This window comes from Phlebotomus papatasi, chromosome 1 (assembly GCF_024763615.1).
Source record: "Phlebotomus papatasi isolate M1 chromosome 1, Ppap_2.1, whole genome shotgun sequence".
Lineage (NCBI taxonomy): Eukaryota > Metazoa > Arthropoda > Insecta > Diptera > Psychodidae > Phlebotomus > Phlebotomus papatasi.
In genome coordinates this window covers 1,673,299-1,695,186 of record NC_077222.1, presented here as the reverse complement: position 1 = coordinate 1,695,186, position 21,888 = coordinate 1,673,299, and the positions used below count along the sequence as shown (strand labels likewise).

At 32.3% G+C, this 21,888-nt stretch overlaps 6 protein-coding genes across 15 annotated transcripts in view; 4 read left to right on the top strand and 2 right to left on the bottom strand.

The window, feature by feature from the left end:
* Window positions 1–33: 33 nt before the first annotated feature.
* On the top strand, window positions 34–6,108 carry LOC129799869 (vacuolar-sorting protein SNF8). Its single transcript, XM_055844135.1, has 3 exons — window positions 34–802; window positions 4,300–4,425; window positions 5,942–6,108. The coding sequence occupies exons 1-2, from the start codon at window positions 192–194 to the stop codon at window positions 4,418–4,420; spliced, it is 732 nt and encodes a 243-aa protein (XP_055700110.1). The 5' UTR covers window positions 34–191; the 3' UTR covers window positions 4,421–4,425; window positions 5,942–6,108.
* On the bottom strand, window positions 4,421–5,957 carry LOC129798462 (myosin-9-like). The gene is made up of 4 exons (XM_055841611.1): window positions 5,917–5,957; window positions 4,970–5,861; window positions 4,756–4,896; window positions 4,421–4,688 (listed from the first exon to the last, which is right to left on the bottom strand). Exons 1-4 carry the CDS (start codon window positions 5,955–5,957, stop codon window positions 4,431–4,433), a joined length of 1,332 nt encoding a protein of 443 aa, XP_055697586.1. The 3' UTR covers window positions 4,421–4,430.
* A 136-nt stretch (window positions 6,109–6,244) lies between the features above and the next one.
* LOC129798461 (protein chibby homolog 1) lies at window positions 6,245–6,586 on the top strand. The gene has a single exon (XM_055841610.1). The coding sequence runs from the start codon at window positions 6,245–6,247 to the stop codon at window positions 6,584–6,586; it is 342 nt and encodes a 113-aa protein (XP_055697585.1).
* Window positions 6,587–9,274: 2,688 nt separating this feature from the next.
* Window positions 9,275–17,456, top strand: LOC129799867 (fibroblast growth factor receptor 3). Of its 8 annotated transcripts, none has more exons than XM_055844134.1 (5): window positions 9,275–9,618; window positions 9,779–9,815; window positions 12,462–12,677; window positions 12,749–12,894; window positions 16,538–17,456. In XM_055844134.1, exons 3-5 carry the CDS (start codon window positions 12,599–12,601, stop codon window positions 17,399–17,401), a joined length of 1,089 nt encoding a protein of 362 aa, XP_055700109.1. In that variant the 5' UTR covers window positions 9,275–9,618; window positions 9,779–9,815; window positions 12,462–12,598; the 3' UTR covers window positions 17,402–17,456. The 8 variants fall into 8 exon arrangements, with proteins under 8 accessions (XP_055700109.1, XP_055700107.1, XP_055700106.1 ...); XM_055844132.1 differs by having other exon boundaries at window positions 12,340–12,677; XM_055844131.1 differs by having other exon boundaries at window positions 9,275–9,785.
* A 114-nt stretch (window positions 17,457–17,570) lies between these two features.
* LOC129799866 (uncharacterized) lies at window positions 17,571–18,047 on the top strand. The gene is made up of 2 exons (XM_055844125.1): window positions 17,571–17,821; window positions 17,901–18,047. Exons 1-2 carry the CDS (start codon window positions 17,675–17,677, stop codon window positions 17,967–17,969), a joined length of 216 nt encoding a protein of 71 aa, XP_055700100.1. The 5' UTR covers window positions 17,571–17,674; the 3' UTR covers window positions 17,970–18,047.
* A 2,501-nt stretch (window positions 18,048–20,548) lies between these two features.
* Window positions 20,549–21,888, bottom strand: part of LOC129799865 (protein N-terminal asparagine amidohydrolase) — a 45,682-nt gene continuing 44,342 nt past the window's right edge. For all 3 annotated transcript variants that reach the window (XM_055844124.1, XM_055844123.1, XM_055844122.1), the window contains one exon: window positions 20,549–21,486. In XM_055844124.1, the coding sequence (XP_055700099.1) occupies window positions 21,199–21,486 (288 nt within the window). In that variant the 3' untranslated portion in view covers window positions 20,549–21,198. The remainder of the gene's footprint in view (window positions 21,487–21,888) is intronic.

The window sequence follows — 21,888 nt, the reverse complement described above, 5'->3', positions numbered from 1 at the left end:
GCCGCCAGCGCCAACTGTGAGAATTTTTTCGAATTTCTTTAGTAAACAAATAACAGCTGTCAGTAAAAGTGTTCCATCTCAGGAAAAATAAATTTTCCCAGTTTTCTGCGAAGAAAATCACCATTCTAACTAAGAAAAAGTGTAGTGAAATCATTAATCTATCAGAATAAGTAAAATACCGAGCCCAAGACATGCGTCGCCGTGCAGGAATTGGAGCAATCCAGAAGCAGAAGTTGGAGGCAGAAAAGTACAAAGACAAGGGCTTTGAGATCCAGGAGACGCAATTTGAGGAGATGTCTCGGCAGATGGAAGTGTTTAGAACCAATCTAGAGGAATTTGCCATGAAGCACAGAAGTGAAATCAAGAAAAATGCCCAATTCCGGCGGCAGTTCCAGGAAATGTGTGCAACGATTGGAGTTGATCCTTTGGTGTCCGGAAAGGGCTTCTGGAGCATCCTGGGCATGGGTGACTTCTACTACGAGCTGGCCATTCAGGTGATTGAGGTGTGTCTGGCAGCAAATGATGACACAGGTGGATTGATAGAGCTGGATGATCTCAAGAAGCGCCTCAATGCCTCGAGGGGAGCCAATAAACAATCCATCACGAAGGATGACATCCTAACAGCCACCAAGAAACTCAAAATCTTCGGCAATGGCTTCAAGGTACTGCCTGTGGGACCTAGTAAATATATGATTCAGTCAGTTCCTGGAGAACTGAGCCTGGATACAACGGCTGTTCTTAATATTGCTGCAGCTGAGAAGGAAGGCTGCGTCACTCTCGTCATGATCATCAGCAAATTAGAGTGAGTACTTCTAAATTCTCAATCAGAAAAAATATATTCGTATTTCCATACAAGAATTTAAATAAAATTAAAAATAAAACGGAACGCAATGAAAGAACCACAGCCGAGGGGTAGCTCATTTTAGAAACAGAATACTTTTCACTGAGAAATGTTTCCAGGATCGGGAGAATAAGATAAGAAACATGGATACAGTGAAACGCAGAGGAAACACTGCAATTTTTAAAAATTCGACATAAAAAATATTTTGATCCCTCAGAATATAAACCGAACAACTTGCGAATGGCCAACTTTTCAGGAGAGCGATTTAAAGCTGAGATTTTACATGCTGGTCATAGGATTTTTAAGATTTGGAACCCATATAACTTTAGGAATAACTAACTTTTCGGTATAATATTCACCAGGAAGGTAAAGGGTGTCAAGGAGTACCTAAAAAGCAAAAAAAAAAAAACGAATTTTGGAAAATATCGAGTTGTTCGGATTATATTCTTGAGGGATCGATTTCCAGAAATATTGAAATGCTTGCAAGACACTAGAAAACGATTTTAGAATTAGTAAAGATTTTCAAAAAGCACTGAAGGGTTTTTAAAAAGCGAAAACATATCCAAGAAACACGGAAGATTATTTAAAAATGCTGAATTTGCCCGAAAAATGTAAAAAATGTTTCTAATATTGTGAGAACAATGTTTTAAAAACACTGAATGGTTCCAATTATCGCGGAAATGCATCCGATAAATACGAAAACGTTTCTGAAAACGTTGAAATGTGTCCAAGAACCACGATAAATGGACAGGATGAATAAGAAACTATAAAACCCTCAAAAAACCTTCAAAAAATATAAATATGTTTCTAGGTACGCGCACAAACGCATTCAAAGATACAGAAGCCTTGTAAAGCTCAAAAACGTTTCTTGAAGCGTGAAAAAATGCATCCAAGAAACATAAAATTAACACTTTAAGGACAAATGGGACACCGGTGTCCCAAATATAAAAACTAATTTTTGAAATAAGAGGACAAAATAACTTTCTATAGTCAAAAAAATTGTTTTATTTTTGAGACACGGGTGTCCCACTCGTCCTTAAAAGGTTAATTCTAGAAACATTGAAACATATAACCTTAAAAAATCATGGAAATGTTTCTATAAATGCAGAAATTCCCAGAAAACACGGAATCGTTTCTATAATTGCGAAAATGCATCCAAGAAACAAGAAAAACGTTTTAAGAAACGCCAAAACATCCAAAAAACACAACAATTTTTTTTAGAAATCAGAGTGTTTGGAAATTGACAGAACGTTCTGACTAAAACCGTAAAGTGAAGAAGAAGATCTTACTCAGACATCATGAAACGTATTCAAGAAACACAAAAAAGTTTCTATTATAAATGCTGAAATGCATCCAAAGTATACAGAAAGCATGTTAGAAATGTGAAACCGTATACAAGAAGTTCAGATACGTTTCCTGAAACTTGAAACATGAAAAAAATATGTCTAAAAGTGCGGAAAGATTTCTTAAAAAAAAAGCAGAAAAGCATCTAAGCTACACGGAAGTATGTCTAAAACCGCCGAAAAATATGGCAATTTTCTGTTAATGCAGGAACATATTTAAAACGTTGCTATAGAACGCAGAAATGTATCCCAGAAACACAGAAACGTTTTTAAAAATATTAAAAACGCATTAATGAAGCATGAATATATTTCTAGAAACGCTGAAGTGCATGAAACGAATCCAAAGACCACAAAAGCCTTTTCAGAAATAGGAAAATGTATCCTATTCGTATTCTTATCCGCTCGAAAACGTTTCTTGATACCTGAAAACGCTTCCATTTTCCATAGAACGATTTCTAATGATAAAAACGGAAATACATCCAAGAACCATAGAAGTATTTTAGAATGGCTAAAATGTGACCGAAAATTATGGAATTAATTTCAGTTAATGCAGGAACTTGTCTAAAACCCGCAAGCGTTTTCATAATTGCGTATATGATGTAAATGTATCGAAGAAATACGGAAATGTTTAAAAAGTGATCAACAAAAAATTAAAAATGGTCAGTAAAAGGAAAATATGGTCAGTAAGTTCAGGCTTAAGATTTGCAAAATTTCACTTGAAAATGAGGAAAATTAAATGAGAAACGATCAAAAATGTCTGAAAAACTTTGAAGAATTTTTATTTTATTTTTATTTTTTACTAACCACTTTATTTTTTACTGATCACTTTTTATTTTTTACGGACCACTTTTAATTTCTACTGCTCATCTTTAATTTTTTGCTGATCATTTTTTATTTTTTACTGACCATTTTTTTATTTTTTACTGCTTATTTTTAATTCTTTGCTGATCATTTTATAATTTTTTTTTGCTGATCCTCTCGAATATTTCTACTGCTCGTTTTTATTTTTTTACTGACCACTTTTTGTTTTTTACTGACCACTTTTCATTTTTTACTGATCATCTATTACTTTTTACTGATCATGTTTTATTTTTTACTGATCATGTTTTATTTTTTACTGGTTACTTTTTATTTTTTGCTGATCATGTTTCACTTTTTACTGACCGCTTTTAATTTTTTACTGATAGCTTTCAATAAAATATTGCTCTTTTTTAATTTGTTACTGCCCTTTTTTAAATTTTTTACTGCCCTTTTTTATTTTTTTACTGATTATTTAGAATTTTCTGCTGACCAAATTTGACTTTTTACTGCTCGTTTATTCAATGCCATATAAAAATAGTGAAGCTTTCAAGGAAAATAGTAAAACGAAAAATATGCTACTGTTAAAATAGTTTTGTCAAATTTACAAGAAAGTTTGTCAAAAGGATATTCTTCCATATAAAATGTGAGAAAAAGTTTTGTAAAATTAGTAGACATTCTTTTGACAAAATTTTAACTTTTAAATTTTAATTTAATTTAAATTTAAATAAAAAAAATAGATTTGTCAAATTAGTAAACATTCTTTTGACAAAATTTTAACAATATTTGTTTGTCCGCTTACCAAATCGTTTATTTTTAAAGCAGAATCAAAATTTCCATAGAGCCATAAACGGAAATGGATTTTTGTTTCTAGAAACAAGAATTCCATGTTACTTTTTTTCTTTTATGCCGGACCTTTCGATCAAAGCTTCCATAAGCTTTTATCACAATCTTGTTTTTAGTTTTCCAATCTCTGATTCTTATGGCGCTGGCACACCTTTTCAATTTAACGAAATTCAATCGATTGAAATTTTACCTTTTACTCTTTCAAACTGAAATCAGATATAGCTGTCTCTTTTCTTTCAAATGGAAATTGAAATTTCAATTTCAATTTTAAATTTCATTTGGCAGAAAGAGACAACTATATCTGATTTCAGTTTGAAAGAGTGAGAGGTATAATTTCAATCGATTGAATTTCATTAAATTGAAAAGGTGTGCCAGCGCCATTAGGATAGAAATATTTAATAAAAAATGAGATAGTTAATTTAAAATCTTTTTATCAAAATAAACAAAGAAAAAATAAATACATTTTCGCAGTTGGACGGAATTCCGAGCGAAACAAGTAATGGACAAAATAATCGGTGATGGCTTAGTGTGGATTGATCTTCAAGGTGATACTCCATGCTACTACTTCCCCAGCCTGTTCCCGAGGCAATAGTCCAGGTTAGTTACTTTTGATTGTCCAATTTCTGTCGCAATTTCAGATTTTCAGAAGCCAATGAGGCATTTTCCTTCTGAAGATTCGATATTTCCAGCTGCAACTTGGTAGTTACTTCGTTCACAACATTTTTCCACTGTTCTTTTAGTTTTCTCTGGTGATCGAGGAAATTTTCCAATTCTTTGGTTCTTTCTTCGCAGAGTGTCGTGGTTTTTTGGCCGGTGTTCAGAAGCCTCTGGAAGGCTTCTAGTTTCACTTCCATTTCAATCTAAAAACGTTTTAATTAGGTTTTTGAGTAGAATTGTTTTTAGGATGAATTTTTAGGAAAAACTTACTATTGATTGGGAAGCTATTTGCAAATCCGTGTCTAGGATCGTGTTATTCTGCATAACATCTCTCAATCTTTCTTCCAGTTGACCCATTTGCTTTACGACAGTCGCGGATTTTTTTACTTCCTGAGATAATTGTTCCCTTATCTTGAAGAAAAAATTTGCAAAAGGGATGAGCTAATAAAATTTTTGATTAAGAAAATAAATAATTTGCACTTACCTTTTTATTGGATTCCTGGAGATTTTTTATTTTCTCAATGTACCTGGATTTAGTCTGGGACATCTCTTCCTGAACTTTGGCTCCAGCTTCGGTGATTAACCTTGCCATTTCGCTTGCCAACTTCTCGTATTCTTCGCGCATTTCTTCCTCTTTGGCTACTGCCCTTCCTTTGTCAGCTATTGCACATTCTGCGATATTAAGGGCTTCTTGGACTTTCTGCAGAGCTGCAGTCTCCCTTTCGGCGTATTCCTGGACTTGGAGGTAGCTCTGATGGAGATTTTTCTCCAGATGAAGTCTCTCTTTCATAATTGCGACGATTTCTTCTTTGGTTTTTTTGAGAAATTGCTCAGTTTTGGCCAGTTCTTCCTGAGATGTAGAGTGTCTCAGTTTGATAACTTCAATTTTCCTGCTCAAATCCTCCCGGCTCTGCTGAAGGTTGCTACTGAGGGATTTCTCAGCTTCGAGGTCACTTTGGAGAGTGGCTACTTTCTCTTCTAAACGCTTAATTGTCCTTGAATATTCCCGTTTGAGGCTGAGGATGGAGTTTGGTTCATTGAGAAGTTTCCTGTATTCGATGATCTCTTTCTCGAGATTCTTGACAGTATCCTTGGATAGCTGCCAGAGATTTTCCAGGTCATTCTTTTCTTCTTTCAAAAGTGCAATCTGAGATTTGAGATTTGTTAATGCTTCAGCATGAATCTGCTTCTCATGATCCATATTTCTGAAGATATCCTCCTGAGAGACATTCTTAATCCTTGCCTCGGAAGACAGTCTATTGTTCTCTTCAATAATAAACTCAATATTGTCCTTCAATCTCTGATTTTCTTCCTTGTAGAATTCAATCTCTTTCTGCTGATTCTCTATACAATCTTCATATTTACTGATTACACGCCTGAAAAAATTTATCACCTTTGCAAGAACCCAGCTGAAAGGTCAAAGAACCTTACCTGACATCCTGATTATCAATTCCAGGTGTTCCCTTGGACATGCTGCCACAGCAGATGTACTAACAAAGTCATTAAGTTACTGGAAGAATTTACCATGTTTCACTGAGTTAACTTGCAATTGTAAATTGTTGAAAATAAATACCTTATATTGTATATTTTTTTATTTAAATAAAAATATAAATTCTAACTAGATTCCACTTCTGAAATTCTCCCCCTAAAATTTCGCACGTAAAAGAGTTTATCCGTGTTATTGGAAGTTCGTTACTATGACGATGCTATTTACAAACATTCAATTTGTGTTGTGAGTCTTCAAAAATAAGCCCCCAAAATGCCAATTTTCTCCAAGAAATTCGCATATAAAAGTGCCCCAGCGCGAAATCGAAGAGTTGAAGAGAGTGATTGCCCTAGAATTCATGAAAAACTCGAGGAATTCCGGAATATCCATCTGCAATTGGACAATGAAGGTGGCTACACTTTCGCCAATGGCTCCTGGACAAGCAATAAAAATCCCAGAGATCCCAAATCTTCCTCTGGACAGAAATTAAAGGATGACCTAACAAAATTATCTGAAGAAAATAATCTTCTGCAGCTAAAAGTGGAAATTCTTGTGGATTTGCTGACAGAGAACACAATTGAGATGAATGAAATTAGGGAAAAGTTAATGAAGTAGCTCAAGAAAATAATAATAAAAAAAAAAATGTTGTGCAGAAAAAAAAGATCAGTCGGAAGTTAATTATTACTCCTACAGTGATAGGCAGTTTATTGCCTCAGTTCTTGCCGCCCCAATATAATTAATTTATTGGTCTCTCCTCAATTTTTCCCCTTTCAAGTGAAAATTGAATAACTCTTCATTCACTTCTGAATTGAACATTGTTCACATTATCAACATTATCGATAATTTTTTTCTCTGTGTGCTTTTTCTGGCGCTGAGCAAACATTAGGCTGATAACCAAGGTAAGAAAATTTGCTAAATGCTGCTTATTCAGTGACCGAAAAGGTTAGTAAGAAAATTTTGAGGTTATGATAAACCTAACCGTGAAAGTCTAGCCTCTAGCTATTAAATTGTGTGGTAAAATTATTTAATCTCCCGTGTTTAGAAAATGTTGTTAATAAAAGACATATAGATTTTTCCATTTTAGAAGAAAAAATTGATTATGGTTGAATATAGGTTAAGTGACGCATATAACCTCAAAAATGAAATTGGAAGAGGGAATCTTTATTACAGTAAACCCTCGATAGCGGAATAAGGAATCACAAGGAAAAATTCCTCGGAATTTTCCAACATTTTTCTTTGATAAATTCCACGGAAATTCTCCATAGTATTATATTTCCAAGGAAATTCCCATGGATTTATAGTGGATTTTTTGTGTGGAATATTTCCCAGGAAATTTACATGGATTGAATATGAATTTTTCCACCAAAGAAAATGGAAAACATATGAAGCTGCAGAAGCTGCCATATGCATCTTGTATTTTCATTTCCCAATATTAAAGAAATAGTAAATTTCACGAGGATTTTGATAAGTTTTATTGAATCAGCGATAATGAATTTACACTTTAAATAAGAAAAAACTGTCGTACAAAAAAATAATTTTCCTAAAAAATAAATTCCTTGAAATAAAAACATATATATTTTAGGACCACAGACTGTTTTATGTTGTCACTTCACTATTATGCCCAACGCACAATAACTTTTATTTACTAAACATGTTTTTGGCATTTCAATGAGAGTGAGTGAGATCTAGACCTAGTCATCTTGCTCACTCCAATAGAAAATTTTGAAAACATGTTTACAAACAAAAATTATTATGCTTTGGACATTATCTACACAAAACGCAGGGTCGCATAATTCATAATATTATAAATAACACAGAAATCACTAAGATCTTTGTACAAAATTTGCGAAAAAAAACAAATCTATCTTATTTTGTAGTACCACAAATTTTCTTAGAAAACTGTACGGAAAGGTAGTGGAATGTTCCATGGAATTACTCCTTGGATTTTCGGCAGGAATTTTCCTACAAAAAGGGGGCGTGTTAAAAATTCATCAGTAGTATCAGCAGAATAAACTTTAGATTTATTTTATTAAACTGTTAAGATTAAACTGTTTTTTTAATTAATTTGCATGCTTTCTGATTAAAAACGTTTTTAAGTAAATGACGCAAAAAAATTGAAACACGAGCAAACGAAAAAATTTCTTTTTACCATTTTTTATTTAAAAAAAAACCCTAATTTTGAAGATAGTAAGGTTAGGATTGTAAATATTTAATTTATTCCAACTGAAAAACTTTCGATTGCATTTCAGTTTTGATATTTCAACTTTGCAAGCCATGTTAAATTTATATAAATTATAAATGGGCATTAAAACTTTATTTTATGTAAAACACTATTCAAAATCTACCTAATTTTGAGGTTAATTTCACGCAGAAAAGGTACACAAATAATTTATTTTGAATAATAAAATATTGTGTCTTAGATACTTGTTAAACTTTTAAAGAGTAATATGAAAATAATTTTAACAATAATTAAATTTTAATAAATAAATAAATGATTTTTATGCAAGATGTCTTCTCGTGAAAAACTTGTTGATATATGGAGGGATTCATTCAGAAATTCTAAACTAAAACTACAATAAATTTTAGTTTTGGGTATAAATCACAGAACAAATATTGCTAATAAATTGTGAAGTGTAATTGGGTTTTATGCGTACGTCAATATCATATCAACACGGCAAAGAAACCTGTCAAATGTACTGTGAAGTGTTTCATATTTGGCACGTTTTTTTTTTTTAGGTATCATTTTTGATGAATTTGTTTTGTTCCTATTACAGAGCAATAGGAACATGTACTCCCAAATTGAGTAATGTTTTTGAATAAATTTGAATGCCAAAATACTCAAGATTTTACTATTGCAATTCAAAGTGGGTTTATGATTTTGACCCTTATGAACATTATTTTCCTCCAAAAGGAAATTAAAATTGAGTCAGAGTAATAATTTAGCCCTTTTGCTAATATAAATTCTGTATCTAATGTTTTTTTCTCTTTGCTCATCTAAAACAGTGAAAAAATCTTAAAGTTTAAAATATCCTGTTCAAAATTATCCTGCAGTACCATTTTATTTTGAAAATCTTTCTTGGAAAGGCTCAATGAAGATTGAATTAAAGAGTAAAATCAGCTGGGGATTATTTTTCATTTCTAAATAAATTTCAACTGATTGCAATACTATGGTCTTGATTTGAGCGAGTTCTGTTGGAATAATATCAGCATTTCTCTGATAAATCACCAAGCTTTACAATATGTGCACACAAGTGTCCGTTTTCCTCGCACACAATAATATTGATAGACTCTGCCGAAGCCCAAACACCTTGATATTCCGTTGGAAAAAAGGCAGAGGCGCGATTAGATAGTCAGTCGTATCTTAGCCAGAGAGTCAGCTACTTCTTCCTCCATTCGGAGATTCGCAATTGATTCCCCCCAGAGTCAGAGCCAAATGGTGCTGGCTGTTCTAGAAGAGTGAAGTGATTTGGGGAGTCATTGAATTTAACGTCTTTTTCTGACTCTTCGCTTTGTGAAGTATTTATAAACAAAATCTCCCGCGCTAATGGGAGCCTTTGAAGAAGCAATAAATTGCGTATAGGGCAAATACCAAAAATCGTAATCACGACTGAAGAAGGAGTTGTAATCATTGTGGTATAAATGGCCAAGTAAATTTGAATTAACTTATCGTAACCACCACATTGCTTTATCAGTTTTATGTTTATTGCGGTGTGTCTTTGAAGTTGAGAGATTTATCGGTGAAGTTTTTTTTTTGTTCTTGTGATACTCTTACACAATTATATCCAGATTTTTTTTCTACTTCTCCAGAGACAAAGTGAGCAAAATCAAGGTGAATTGAAAATGCGTAAGCAATCAAATTGTTAATACCTTTTCAACACCCAATTAATTTCTTCCAAAATATTAGGTGAGATTCTTAATAATTTGCACTTACTGTAATCCTAACAAATTTTCGTGCCCCCTGAGTGGACTCAAAATTTGCAAAAGTGGCTTTAATTGACACTTCTTGATGGAGGATCAAAAAAAAGTTTTTAAATTGTCATAACTTTATTCTGAATTGCTATAATTTGATAAGTGTAGACAATAGTGAAAGGTCTTGCATTACATCTCCGTAGAACAGAGATGTGCAAGAAACCGTTGAAACCGAATTAACGTCAAATGAAACATGTACGTCAATGGTCAAAACGCTACTATAACAAACTTATTTTGACGTTAATTCGGTTTCAACGGTTTCTTGCACACCTCTGCCGTAGAACATTGAAAGTTCAGAAAATTACCGAAAGGGGGCTTGGCACTACACACAGCTGACGTGAGGACAAAATGACATTTAGCTATTTTGAATCAGGTCAACGGTTTTTATATTTTGTGCTGTGTGAATATGTTTTCTGTCAAAAAACAACAGAATTTTGTTCGTATGATAAAATGAAAATAACACACATTAATCCATTCTGGACAACATGCATGTTTCGTAAAAAAAACGTTGTAACAAAAACCGTCAGTTTCACAGCTGTTACCCGGATATCGAAGTGCCGGATAACACTTAAATTTCAACTAACAAACCCCTTAGTTAAGAGACAAAAACTATATTTAAACCTTTAATAATTTAATACTGTTGGGCAAAAGTTCGACATTTCAAACTCCTTTATTTTATTTTTAAGGTCGTCGTGATAGCTTTTTTTTTTACTTTTTTAACGTCGAATTTTGACAGAATTAAGTCAGTCAGATTTTTTAATGGCTCTCGCACACCTTTTAGATCAGGAAAATTTCATGCAATCGAAATTCACATCTTTTTCTTTCTTAAAAGCTTTTCATTTGTCTATCCCACTCTTTCGGATTCTTCTTCTTCTTTTAAATGTCATAGCAAATTCAATTTACAGTCGAGTTCCTCAAATTTGAACGACAATTGAGTTCAGAATGTAAAATTTGAGGTTATTTAAAGAAAGTTTTGCGTGGAGTCTGAATTAAAACTATTTTTATCTGATGTTTCCTCAATATTATCGTATTATATTAACTTCCGCAACAAATTCCATTTATTTCACAATAAATGACATTGATATATTCTCTAAAGTTATTTTTCTTAATTCAGGGAAAGTGCATTTCACATGAATTCCGTAACATTTTTGAAAATATATTTCAAATTTAATGGCGCTGGCACACCTTTTCAATTGAGTGAATTTCAACCGATTGAAATTTTATCTCTTACTCTCTCAAACTGAAATCAGATATGGGTGTCTCTTTCTGTCAAATGGCATTTAAAATTGAAATTTCAATTTCAATTTCAATATCAATTTTCATTTGACAGAAAGAGACACATATATCTTATTTCGCTTTGAAAGAATAAGAGGTAAAATTTCAATCGATTGAAATTCATCCAATTGAAAAGGTGTGCTAGCGCCATAAGGAACTCTACTGTGGTTCAATCAAATTTTGAGGCCGAAAGAGTGGGATGGACTTATGAAAATCTTTTGAGAACGAAAGAGACGTGAATTTTGATGTTATAGAATTTTACCAATCTAAAATATGTGCTAGAGGCATAAATTTCTAATATTAAATGGAGCTTTTCCTTTCGTAAGCTAAAAATTGCATAAAGACATCAAAAAGATTTCTTTTTGAAGAAAATCCCGGAAAACTGATCAAAAATCAATGATCTTTGGAGTTTCAAAAGTTTTTCTGTAAAGTTTCTTTCAAAAGTCGTACCTAAAAATTTAATAGGGTAAAGTAGAATAAGTTGGACAATCAATGGTACAATTTGGTCAGGGCTTTTTTCTTGATAAATTTAGTACTTCATTTTTATTTGTATATTTTTAATGCTTTATTTTTATAATTTGATTTCTTGTGCTTAAAAACAAATTTTGTACTGTATTTATCAAGAAAAAAGCCATATCTAACTTGTACCGGCGAAATGTCCAACTTGTAACACTATGTCCATCTTGTATCACTTTACCCTACTGCACCGATTTTGATTATTTTGCGGCAGATGCGGAAAAGTTGAGAGATTCCCTAAAAGCTCTTCTGTTCTAAGATACATTGCAGCTTTTTTTGGAAAAATTTAATTACAAACTTTTCCAAAATCTTCTCAAAAACCTTTTTTAATCCAAATTTGATGATTTTGGGCTTTTTAAAAAGTTTATACAATTCAAGAAAAGGCTTTTGAACAAAGTAAAGGTGTTTTCTTCAATGAAAATGCCCCTAAATGCATATTTAAGATAATTTGCAAAATTTATGTTATGAGATGAACTTTTCTTTTGAGATTAGGTCACAGATAACCTCCCATTTCTTATCCTAAGTTAAATAAGCGTCTCTTATTAAGAATCTCACCTACAATAAGCTGATCCAGGCTTATTATAGACTTTTCGCAATTTTTCTCTCAGCTCCCAAATGAATTTGTTTGTTTTCTGTTCGGGAGTTTTCAACATTTTAAACAACCACACAATGTTGAGTACCATCATTTGAGATATTGTGAAAATAAACGTTACAAATAAATTTCACACAGTGTGGTGGAAAATTCGAGCCAGGCCAACATTGGGGAAAAATTGGATGTGGGATTTTGTGTACATCGCAGATGGAATAAATTGATTTTCCAATCACATTGTTTTCCACTGCGAATGGAGCTACAGGGAAATTGTGAGCATGATTTCCACTAGGAATCCTCTGATTTTCCTCAGCATTGCCATCTGCCTCTGTCAATTGATTCAACCAATTAATTCAGGTAATTTGAAAATCGATTGAGGAAAAAAGGTTGTGCTATTTTTCAAAAGGATCTCCTCCTTTGATCAGCAGAAAACAAGAGGGTTAAGTATCATTCTGAACCTGACCAACTGAAGCACATCCAGCTGGTGACAGGCAGTGAAGTTACTCTGAGATGTGGGATAAGAAACAGCCATTCAGATTACATGATCTCGTCGGAGATTGAATGGTTTTTCAAGGTGAGTTTTCTTTTTTTATTTTGAGAAGCAACATGTTTATGCTTCATGTAAAATAATGTGAAGCTGATAGTGCGATTTTAGCGCCACAAGTGGTGAAGAGACGAATCTCTCATGTTAGAAGAAGTTGTTTTGAACGTTTTGAACTATTTTTCTCTTCCTTTTCGTTTATGAGACGAATAATCATTAGAAATAAAGAATACGCAAGAAATTAATTTCGTTTATATCCCGTAAATACCGACTGTTGCGCCACTAGCGTCTATAAAACAAACTTTTCATGTTAGGAAAACTTCTCAGTTACTAAACTATTTTTTTTCTTGTAATTCTAAATAAAATATAGGACCTATAGAACACTTTGAAAGGTGTAGCGAAGGGGGAGGAGGGCTTGGAGGGGAATTTTCGCTCCAGATTTAGCTAATCCTAATACGGGCTTGAGACCTGAGACTTAGCCATATGACTTAACTGTTCTAATTCTTCAATAATCAATTTGGAAGAAATTAACTTAGGATAGGATTATTGAAGACAAATGGCTTATTAAATTCTGAAAAGCAATAAAATTGGTTACTATTTAGGATTTTGAGACCTTCAGCAACTGGGCTAAACCTTTAGTCTAAAGACCGCATAAAGCATTTTCACCTAAAAACGCGGCTTTACTGGATTGAAGGGTCTTGTTTTAAACCCTATGAGCTTTTCAAAAAGATTAAAATTATTTAATTGGGATGAAAAATGAATGAATAGTGATTTTTGTAAAGAAAAAATTCACAAAGTCTAAAGATTAAAAATAAATTTTTGGGATACAATGAAGAGAAAGCTACAAAGTCGTCTTAAATGAGCTTTTAGAGAATCTCTCAAGCTTTCCACAGTTGCCGCAAAATAATCAAAATCTCTTAACCAATAAATTTTTGACGAATTTTTGAACGAAAATTTTACAGATAAGCTCTTGAAACTCTAAACAACTTTATCTATTCAATTTTTTTAATCAATTTCTCAGCATTTTCTTCAAGGAAAGCTCTTTTTGGTGTCTCTAGCAACTTTGCAGCTTACGAGATCCGCCAGATTTAGCAAAATCGGGATTAAATTAATTTGCTAAACATAAATAAGAACGTTTTTATTTATCGGAATTTTCTGCCAATAAAATGTCAATTTGGAAATATTTCTGAGAATTTTTGTAGAAATGTCCTTTTTTTACGAATTGTGATTATAAAAATCGCAGTGGAAAGGGAATTGCGGTAAACTTCAAATAGAAAGCTTTGTAGAAAAAATCCTAAAAGAAAACTTAAAGCTAGAGGAAGGTGGGGATACATTGTTATTCGATTTTTTCCCATATTTCTAATGGAAACTGAATAAATATTTAATTGCATGGTAATGCTAAAAGGGCTAAAAGCATCTATATATCATTAAATATTTGATCTGACAAAATATTTTAATTACTATACGTCTTTTGATTGGATAGAGCTTTGAGAGCTTTAAATGCTTTTAAGCTCTACACAGAAAAATAATCTAAAATAGTTTGTACAAGTTTATGAAAGGGCATGACATTTCCCATGTTTCCCATATGTTTCCAGCGTGCCGAAAAAACTTTTGAGTTTGTTAGCTATTTTCTGTCATTGTAGAATGAATTAGCAAATAATACAAATCCAAAATAAAAGCCAGTTTAATTTAAAATGGGCAACCGAAAACCCGAAATTGGCAACATACGTAGTTTTGGAGATACCCTGTAAAATATGTACGAAAACAGGAAAAAATTTACACTAAAACTGGTCGCATTTTTGAGAGCTAATGTCACCCCCAATTATTTATGTATTCTTACTGGGGACTTACGAAATGATCGTAAAAACATGTACTTTTTTACAAACAGTGTTTGTAACATAATCATCTGACGAGCTTTTTTTCTTCTTTTCCTAATATTTGTTCGAGTATTTTTGATTACCTCGCAAAACGTCACGAACAACTGACAAAATTTTACGAACTTTTATGTTTGTTTACGAACATGTACGAATCAATTTTTGTAAATATCAAAAAATGCTCGTCAATGGATTACTTTATGAGTAGTGTTTATGAAAAATTTACGAGCTTTTTTAAGCATTTCGTAAATTCTGTGTCGAAATTTACAAAATAATACGAACTATTTACAAAATATGTTTTCCTGTGTAACCAATAAGACAACGCGATGGTACTAAAATATTTTATGTGATTAAATATTCAATTGCATGTGATTGAAGCCTAAACGTGAGAGAAATAAAAGTAATTAAATTCTCAGAGCTAAACATGCGGCTTTTGCGTCACTAACATCATTTTATTACAAACTTTTAATGTCCTGCAAACTTTTCATGATTTATTTCTTTGTTTACTAGATGACCAAAGAGGCATAAGAAATTAAATTCATTTGCACAACCATTGACAATTAACCCTTTAAGGACGATTGGAACACCGGTGTCCCATAAAGAAAATAATTTTTCCTGACTACCTAAAGTTATTTTTTTCTTATGTTTATACGTAATTGCAAAGCAGAAGGTGGGAGGAATCTAGGATATTTTTTGCAAGTCTCCACCTATTTGCTATATGATAAATATTTAAGCTCAAAAATGACGAATTTTTAAATTCTCATATTGAAAATTAATTTTAATTATTTTTTATACTTTCAGTTTTTTTTTTTTAAGTAAAATCGTTTTGGAAAAGGAAACTACAATACTCAAACATAATATTTTTCGTTAGAGTAAAAATTATCAGTCATTGGTATCGTCAGAAAAATCATTTAAATTTTTGGTCTATTTTTGTCCCTATCGTTCATAGAGACAAAAAATACATTAAATCATACTCTGTTTGCTTTTGGAAGGTTAGATGTAAGACGTTTTACAAGTTTTGTTTATCGATTTCATTTTTATTGCTGATTTTCGGTCAGCGAAAACTGTCTCGTCGTTAAAGGGTTAGGGTAAGTGTGCCAAATTTCGGCATAGTTGCATGCAAGCGTCAAAGTCTCAAGTTTGAAAAGTAATATTTTAAGTATAAATTGATTTTTTTTAATTCTTTCTTCTGAAAGAATGTTGCTTGGAACCTTGTAAAGAGTTTACCGTCTTTATTTACTCTATAATCATTCTTTATACATTTTAAAATGAATAAAAATATAGACATAGCTTTGGTGCTCTATTTCGGCCACCGTTATTCTCATAGTTCCATGCCCTTCGGGAATTCTTCCAGTATATTTTTCACGTCATCTCGTTTGTCGAATCCACATTTTTTGTTATTCTTTTGCATTGTATAATCTCTAGAGTACGTAAAATCTAAAAGTTCATGGAAATTTGAGGAACAAAAAAGGTGGCCGAAATTGCAAGCTGGCCGGAATTTGGCACACTTACCCTAAGGAATGTTTTAGTTACCCAAGAAGAAATTTTTCTTATTAAAATATTGTACAATACTTGAGACTACTAAAAGTAAAGTGGTGCTCTATTAAGAGGTTTAAGAGCTTCTACAGGGATTTCAACACAAAATTCTCATTATATATATTTTTTTAAGTTAATGTAAAAGATTTCTTGTAAAGGTCTTGGTTCTAAGGGAGTAATTTTGTTTCTTGGATGTGATTCTTTGCAAATCTTAATTCTGAAAAGTCGTTTTTAAAATTGGTAATGAAAAAAACCTTACCTTTTAGCCTTGTGGGAACTTCCGAAACAAGACTTCCTGCAAATCCGACAGCGACAAATCCTGGACCAGGCTTGAATGCGAAGGATCACCTTGCGAGCCAACCCTGGTCATCAGGAATCCAACTGAAGTGAATTCAGGACTCTATCGTTGCAGTATGAATCCCTATCGTCCGGATAATCGGACGGTTCTGGGTATTCATGTGGTCAACACTTACCAGTTGGACGTTGTGCCACCTGATGTGATGGATTCTCCGCCGGAGTTCCTGGGTTTCGGAGCTAATGTATCAGTTCCCCTGGATGGAACTGCGGTGCTGCCCTGCAAAGTCTACAGTCGAATTCCACCGTCGATCCGATGGTTCAGGAAGCAGGACAACAGCAGCAACTATCCCTCATTCGCAGGGGACAGCTACAACCATGTCATCCAGTACCTGGAGAGCACATTTGAGAGTGTTGAATCTTCGGGACAGAAGCTCGTGGGACGTGATACGTATTTGAGTAAATTCATCATAAACAATGTCGCGGAAGAGGATAGTGGATACTATGTTTGTGTCAGTATGAACTACAACGGATACAGAATCCAGGAGACTCTCCTGGAAGTGATTGTGCCAGAGAGGAAATTGATGAAAAATCAATTCTTCCTCCTCTTCCTCATTCCCGTGATCTTTGCCATCATCCCCCTGTCCATGTGGCTGTGCTTCATTGTGAGCAGGAGGAGGCAGAGACTCAATGCCAAAACTAGTCAAATTGCAACACCTGCCGAAGATAGTGCAAATATTCCACTGAGGAACAACACCACCATTCTAATTACCAATAATTACGACAACAGACGATATACTACGCTAAAAAATAAATCCTACTGGTATTATTTGTAAGAAAAATTGTGATAAATTATTTTAGAATAAATTTATAAAGTTTTTTTTCTTTTAACTTTTCATTTTTTCCGCATTTTTCCGTTACACTACAATCGGGGATTTGAATTTCAAAATGTCGAGCTTTTATCTAAAAGCTTCGATTTGGCGCGTGAAAGTTTATCAAATAGGCCTTCGAATAGGCATCCCAATAGGCACACATAACCTCAAATAATTGTTTTGGTTTTCTAAGCTCTCAAAATTTTTGTGAAATTTTTAATTTGAAATTATTAGAAGATGTCTCTGAAAGCTTTTGTGAATAAATACATTGTAACAATTGTAATGATCCCATCAATTATTGGAATCCATTACGGCTGGACAAAGGTGCAAAATGTTGAGAGCCTGGTAAAAGAGCACGAGAAGCAAGATCTGCCAATTATTATCGTAAGAAATCCTAATTATAGTTTAAAAATAGTATATTTTTACTGAAATAGAAAGGTATCAAACATATCTTCTTTTCCAGGCCGCCAGAAACTTATACAACGAGTATTTCAACAAGCCGGCTGATCCGAAGAAAGGGGAGGAAAGATGAACAGCTTCCGGAAGAAATTATAATGCATAATTAATAAGAATTGTGATAGCGATTGGACAGAAATATAACAATTTTAATAAAAAAAAAATCTAAAAAAAAGTTTTGAGCGCCTATTTCTTACCATAATTATTTTTCCTTTTTTTCATTTCATAGTAACAGTCCCTGGTCGAATTTGTTGACGCATATTGCCTATCAATTTATTGACACAGATTTTATGGTAGGATATCACTTAAAATGTGTTAGAAAACCATCAAAAGAGTAGTTTCAGGCATTCAGGTGATTTTCTAATGAAGCCTTTCCCACATAACATAGGTTAATTAAAAAACTATGAGGTTATGTTTAACCTAACCTCAAAAAAAGCAAAAATAATAACAGAATATTTATAAATCCGCCGTACAAAAGAATTTTCGATCAGTATTTTAGCCACTTGAAAAAAATAGCCGATCAAAAAAATCTTTTATTTGAAAATGAAATAAATTTTAACCTTCTGAGACAGATTTTTATAATTTAGGGTAAGATGGGGTAATTTGGAATCATAACATAACATAACATGTTTCTGAAGAATAATTTTACTTAATTTTCAGAGAAAGATTGTATATTTCTAAACTATTAAACTCAATTTGCTTTTTGATAGCGCGTTCATTGTAGAATTTTAGGTTACTTGAGCCTCAAAAGTGAAAAGATCAATTATCTCCTATAATAAAAGAAAATCTATTAACCTCTTCATTTTAAAATTCTTTAAAAAACTCCCCAGGATTATTTTAAAAGGATTAAAAAGGCTTTATATCTTTACTTAGGTTAGAAATTATTAATTTGCCGTAGTTGAATACACTGAAAATTCCTTCATAACCGATTAAGACAATGGTTCTATACAAAGTTTTCTAAACTTACCGATATGTTAACCAAAACATAACCTAAAAATTTTCTGAATCAATTTATTAGCCTCAGAGAACGATTCATTCTATAAATTTGCAAATGAACTTTAAAATAATTTCTTTACGAAATAACTGACTCAGGACTCAGGTCCTATATGTCACTCAATTTTTAGGTTACGTCAAAGACACAGTAAAGATTTCAATGAGATCTTTTCCAAATTAGAAAATAAAGTGCCTTACAATAAAATTCAAATAGGGGAAACTTTAAGATTTTAATTTTCAAGTAATTAGTCTTAAAAACGTAACGGAATTGATATGAAATGCACTTTCTCTAAATTAATAAAAATAACTTTAGAGAATATATCAATGTAATTTATCGTGAAATAAATGGAATTTGTTGTGTAAGTTATTATAATACGATAATATTGAGAAAAGACCAAATAAATGCTTTTAATTCATACTCCACGCAAAACTTTTTTCACATAACCTTAAATTTTACAACCTTCGTTCAAATTTGAGGAACTCGACTGTATGTGAAGAAAGTTTTGCGTGGAGTCTGAATTAGAACCATTTTTCTCTGGTCTTTCCTCAATATTATCGTATTATATTAACGTCAGCAATAAATTCCATTTATTTCACGATAAATTACATTAATATATTCTCTAAAGTTATTTTTCTTAATTTAGGGAAAGTGCATTTCACATCAATTCCGTTACGTTTTTGAAAATATTGTTCAAATTTGAGGAACTCCACTGTATTTGTTGCAGGTATACTTTCTCGTAGAGTTTACAAAAGTAAAGTATTTGTGTAATTCAATTCTAACCACTAAAAATATTTTAGAGGTTAAAATTTCCTCAAATTTTGAACAAATTGAAAATTGTGTGAATAAAATTCGGATTTAGATAAGCACAGTTTACGCTCAATAGTTGTGCAGCAATTTTTAGAACTTTTACTAGAGTCATTTTGAACGAAACACTTTGAAAATGTTACAAAGATTTCTGAATTTTAGAGGTTAAATTTAATAACAACCTAATTTAAAAAAAAATGTATATGTCTTATTGATTTTAATTACAAAAATCATGCGTATTGGACTTGATTCTTTTCTTTCGGTTTTGCGACAATCGTTGTAATTTGAGGTTATGCAAGACATAACCTCGTTAGCATTTAAAATAAAATCTCAAAGTTCAATTCAACATAAAATTTTCTTATAAAATCGACAATCTAGATAAAGAATCAAACAAATTACTTTGCACAAATAATTAAATCTTTTATTTTTGAGGTTAAAGGATGATTTCTTAATAATTTAAATTATTAAAAAATAAACTTCTGGGGTATTTTTTACTGACTAAATTATTGATAATAAATTCCCTTGAATGGCAAAGGGAAAAGGGAATAAAATATTTTGCTCCACAAAATAATACCTCTAATTTATAAGGCTATGTTTAACATAACCTTAATTTTTTTTAATAAAACTTTAATTCAATAAAGAACAGTTCTCAGTGCGATATTTTCCAAAATTTTTTTGAGATTTTGTAACCTAAAATCCGAACCAAATTGCATATTTTTGAGGTTATGTTTAATATAACCTCACTTTAAGTAACCATATTATAAATGGAAATTGTCTTATCATCTCAATAAGACTGTTCTTGCTTAAAATTGGCGACGCAACTATTAAACACAAAGTTAATAAAGAAAAGTCGTATGTTAAATATTGCGCATCTATTTTATTAGCATGATTTCATTCAATGTATTCAAGTGTTCTCTTACAGATACTTTCATTCTATTTTCCTGGAATCATCTGCTCGTAACAAGGACAGTAAACTGATTACGACAAAAAAAAAAATAAATCGCAAAAAGCTCTAAAAAGAAAGTCTGTTTCAATAAATTAGATTATGGCAAGTTGTGTATATGAGAAATACAGCAAATTATGTACAACATTTGGGGGAATCAGTAGTTGATCTAAGTAAGAAAACGTAATATATTTTTCAATAATTTCTCTTGCTCTCCCTTCAGTTCTATCTTCTATATTTATTTATCAAAAAGAAATTATGTTCAAAGTCTCAGACAATTTTTTTCTCTGTTCTTCTAATCTTGCTCGAATGTCTATAGTCAAAAATAAAAATGGGATCGAGCAGTAAGTATTTTTTCTTTTCTTTAATAATATTGCAATTAACCATTAATCTATCTAATTTCATTTTTAATATATCACTTGTTTTTTTTTCTTTATTCAAATTAGTCATTTCCTTGTAAATTATTTTCCTTCCAATGTCTCAACTGAACCGCAATAACATTTTATTTTTTTTAAAAATTAAAAGAAAAACAAATTGATGCTGGGAGGGCAGTTGGTAGCTGTTTTAGTAGCGCACCAACTGCCAGCATCCAGAAGCTTCATCTCGCCTGTAGTAATGTGGCCGGTTGTCCGGAAAGACCGTCACGGCTGGAAATTGATTGTCCTGAATGTACCTAAGTGTGGAACGGAGTTGCATGGCAAATGTTGGTGGTTCAACTTCAGGACTAGTTGAGAGATGCTGCAGGAGGAATTCATCACTCTGTGCCAACCACAAGTCAACACCTCTCAGAGGATCATAGTTAAACGGACCGATTCTCAGCATTCCATTGTTCGAATCATAAATGTCCAGTACCTGAGTCACAATTATTCCTTTTAGGATTCTTAACTTAATGCCTTTACAGATCTTAAATTGGGTTTTGATAAGCCAGAAGTCGACGGTAAACAGCACATATTCATTTTCCTGCTTATAATCGTCTTAAATCGACTTTAAATCGCGTAAAAATGTTTGGAACAACGTTAAATTCAATAAAAAGAATTTAGGAAAAATACCGGTTCATTACCGATTCATAACCGCTTAGAGATACTTTGATAGGTTCGGGATTCGAAAACCTTTCTAAAAAATTAATACCTGTCCCAATCGGTTAAGAAATACGTTTTCCAGAGCCTTTTCAATCTTTGACTTTGAAAAATTCGATGCAAGGATTATCTAGATTGTCCTTCATGTGTTTAAGGAATTCTAATAATGTTTCGATAA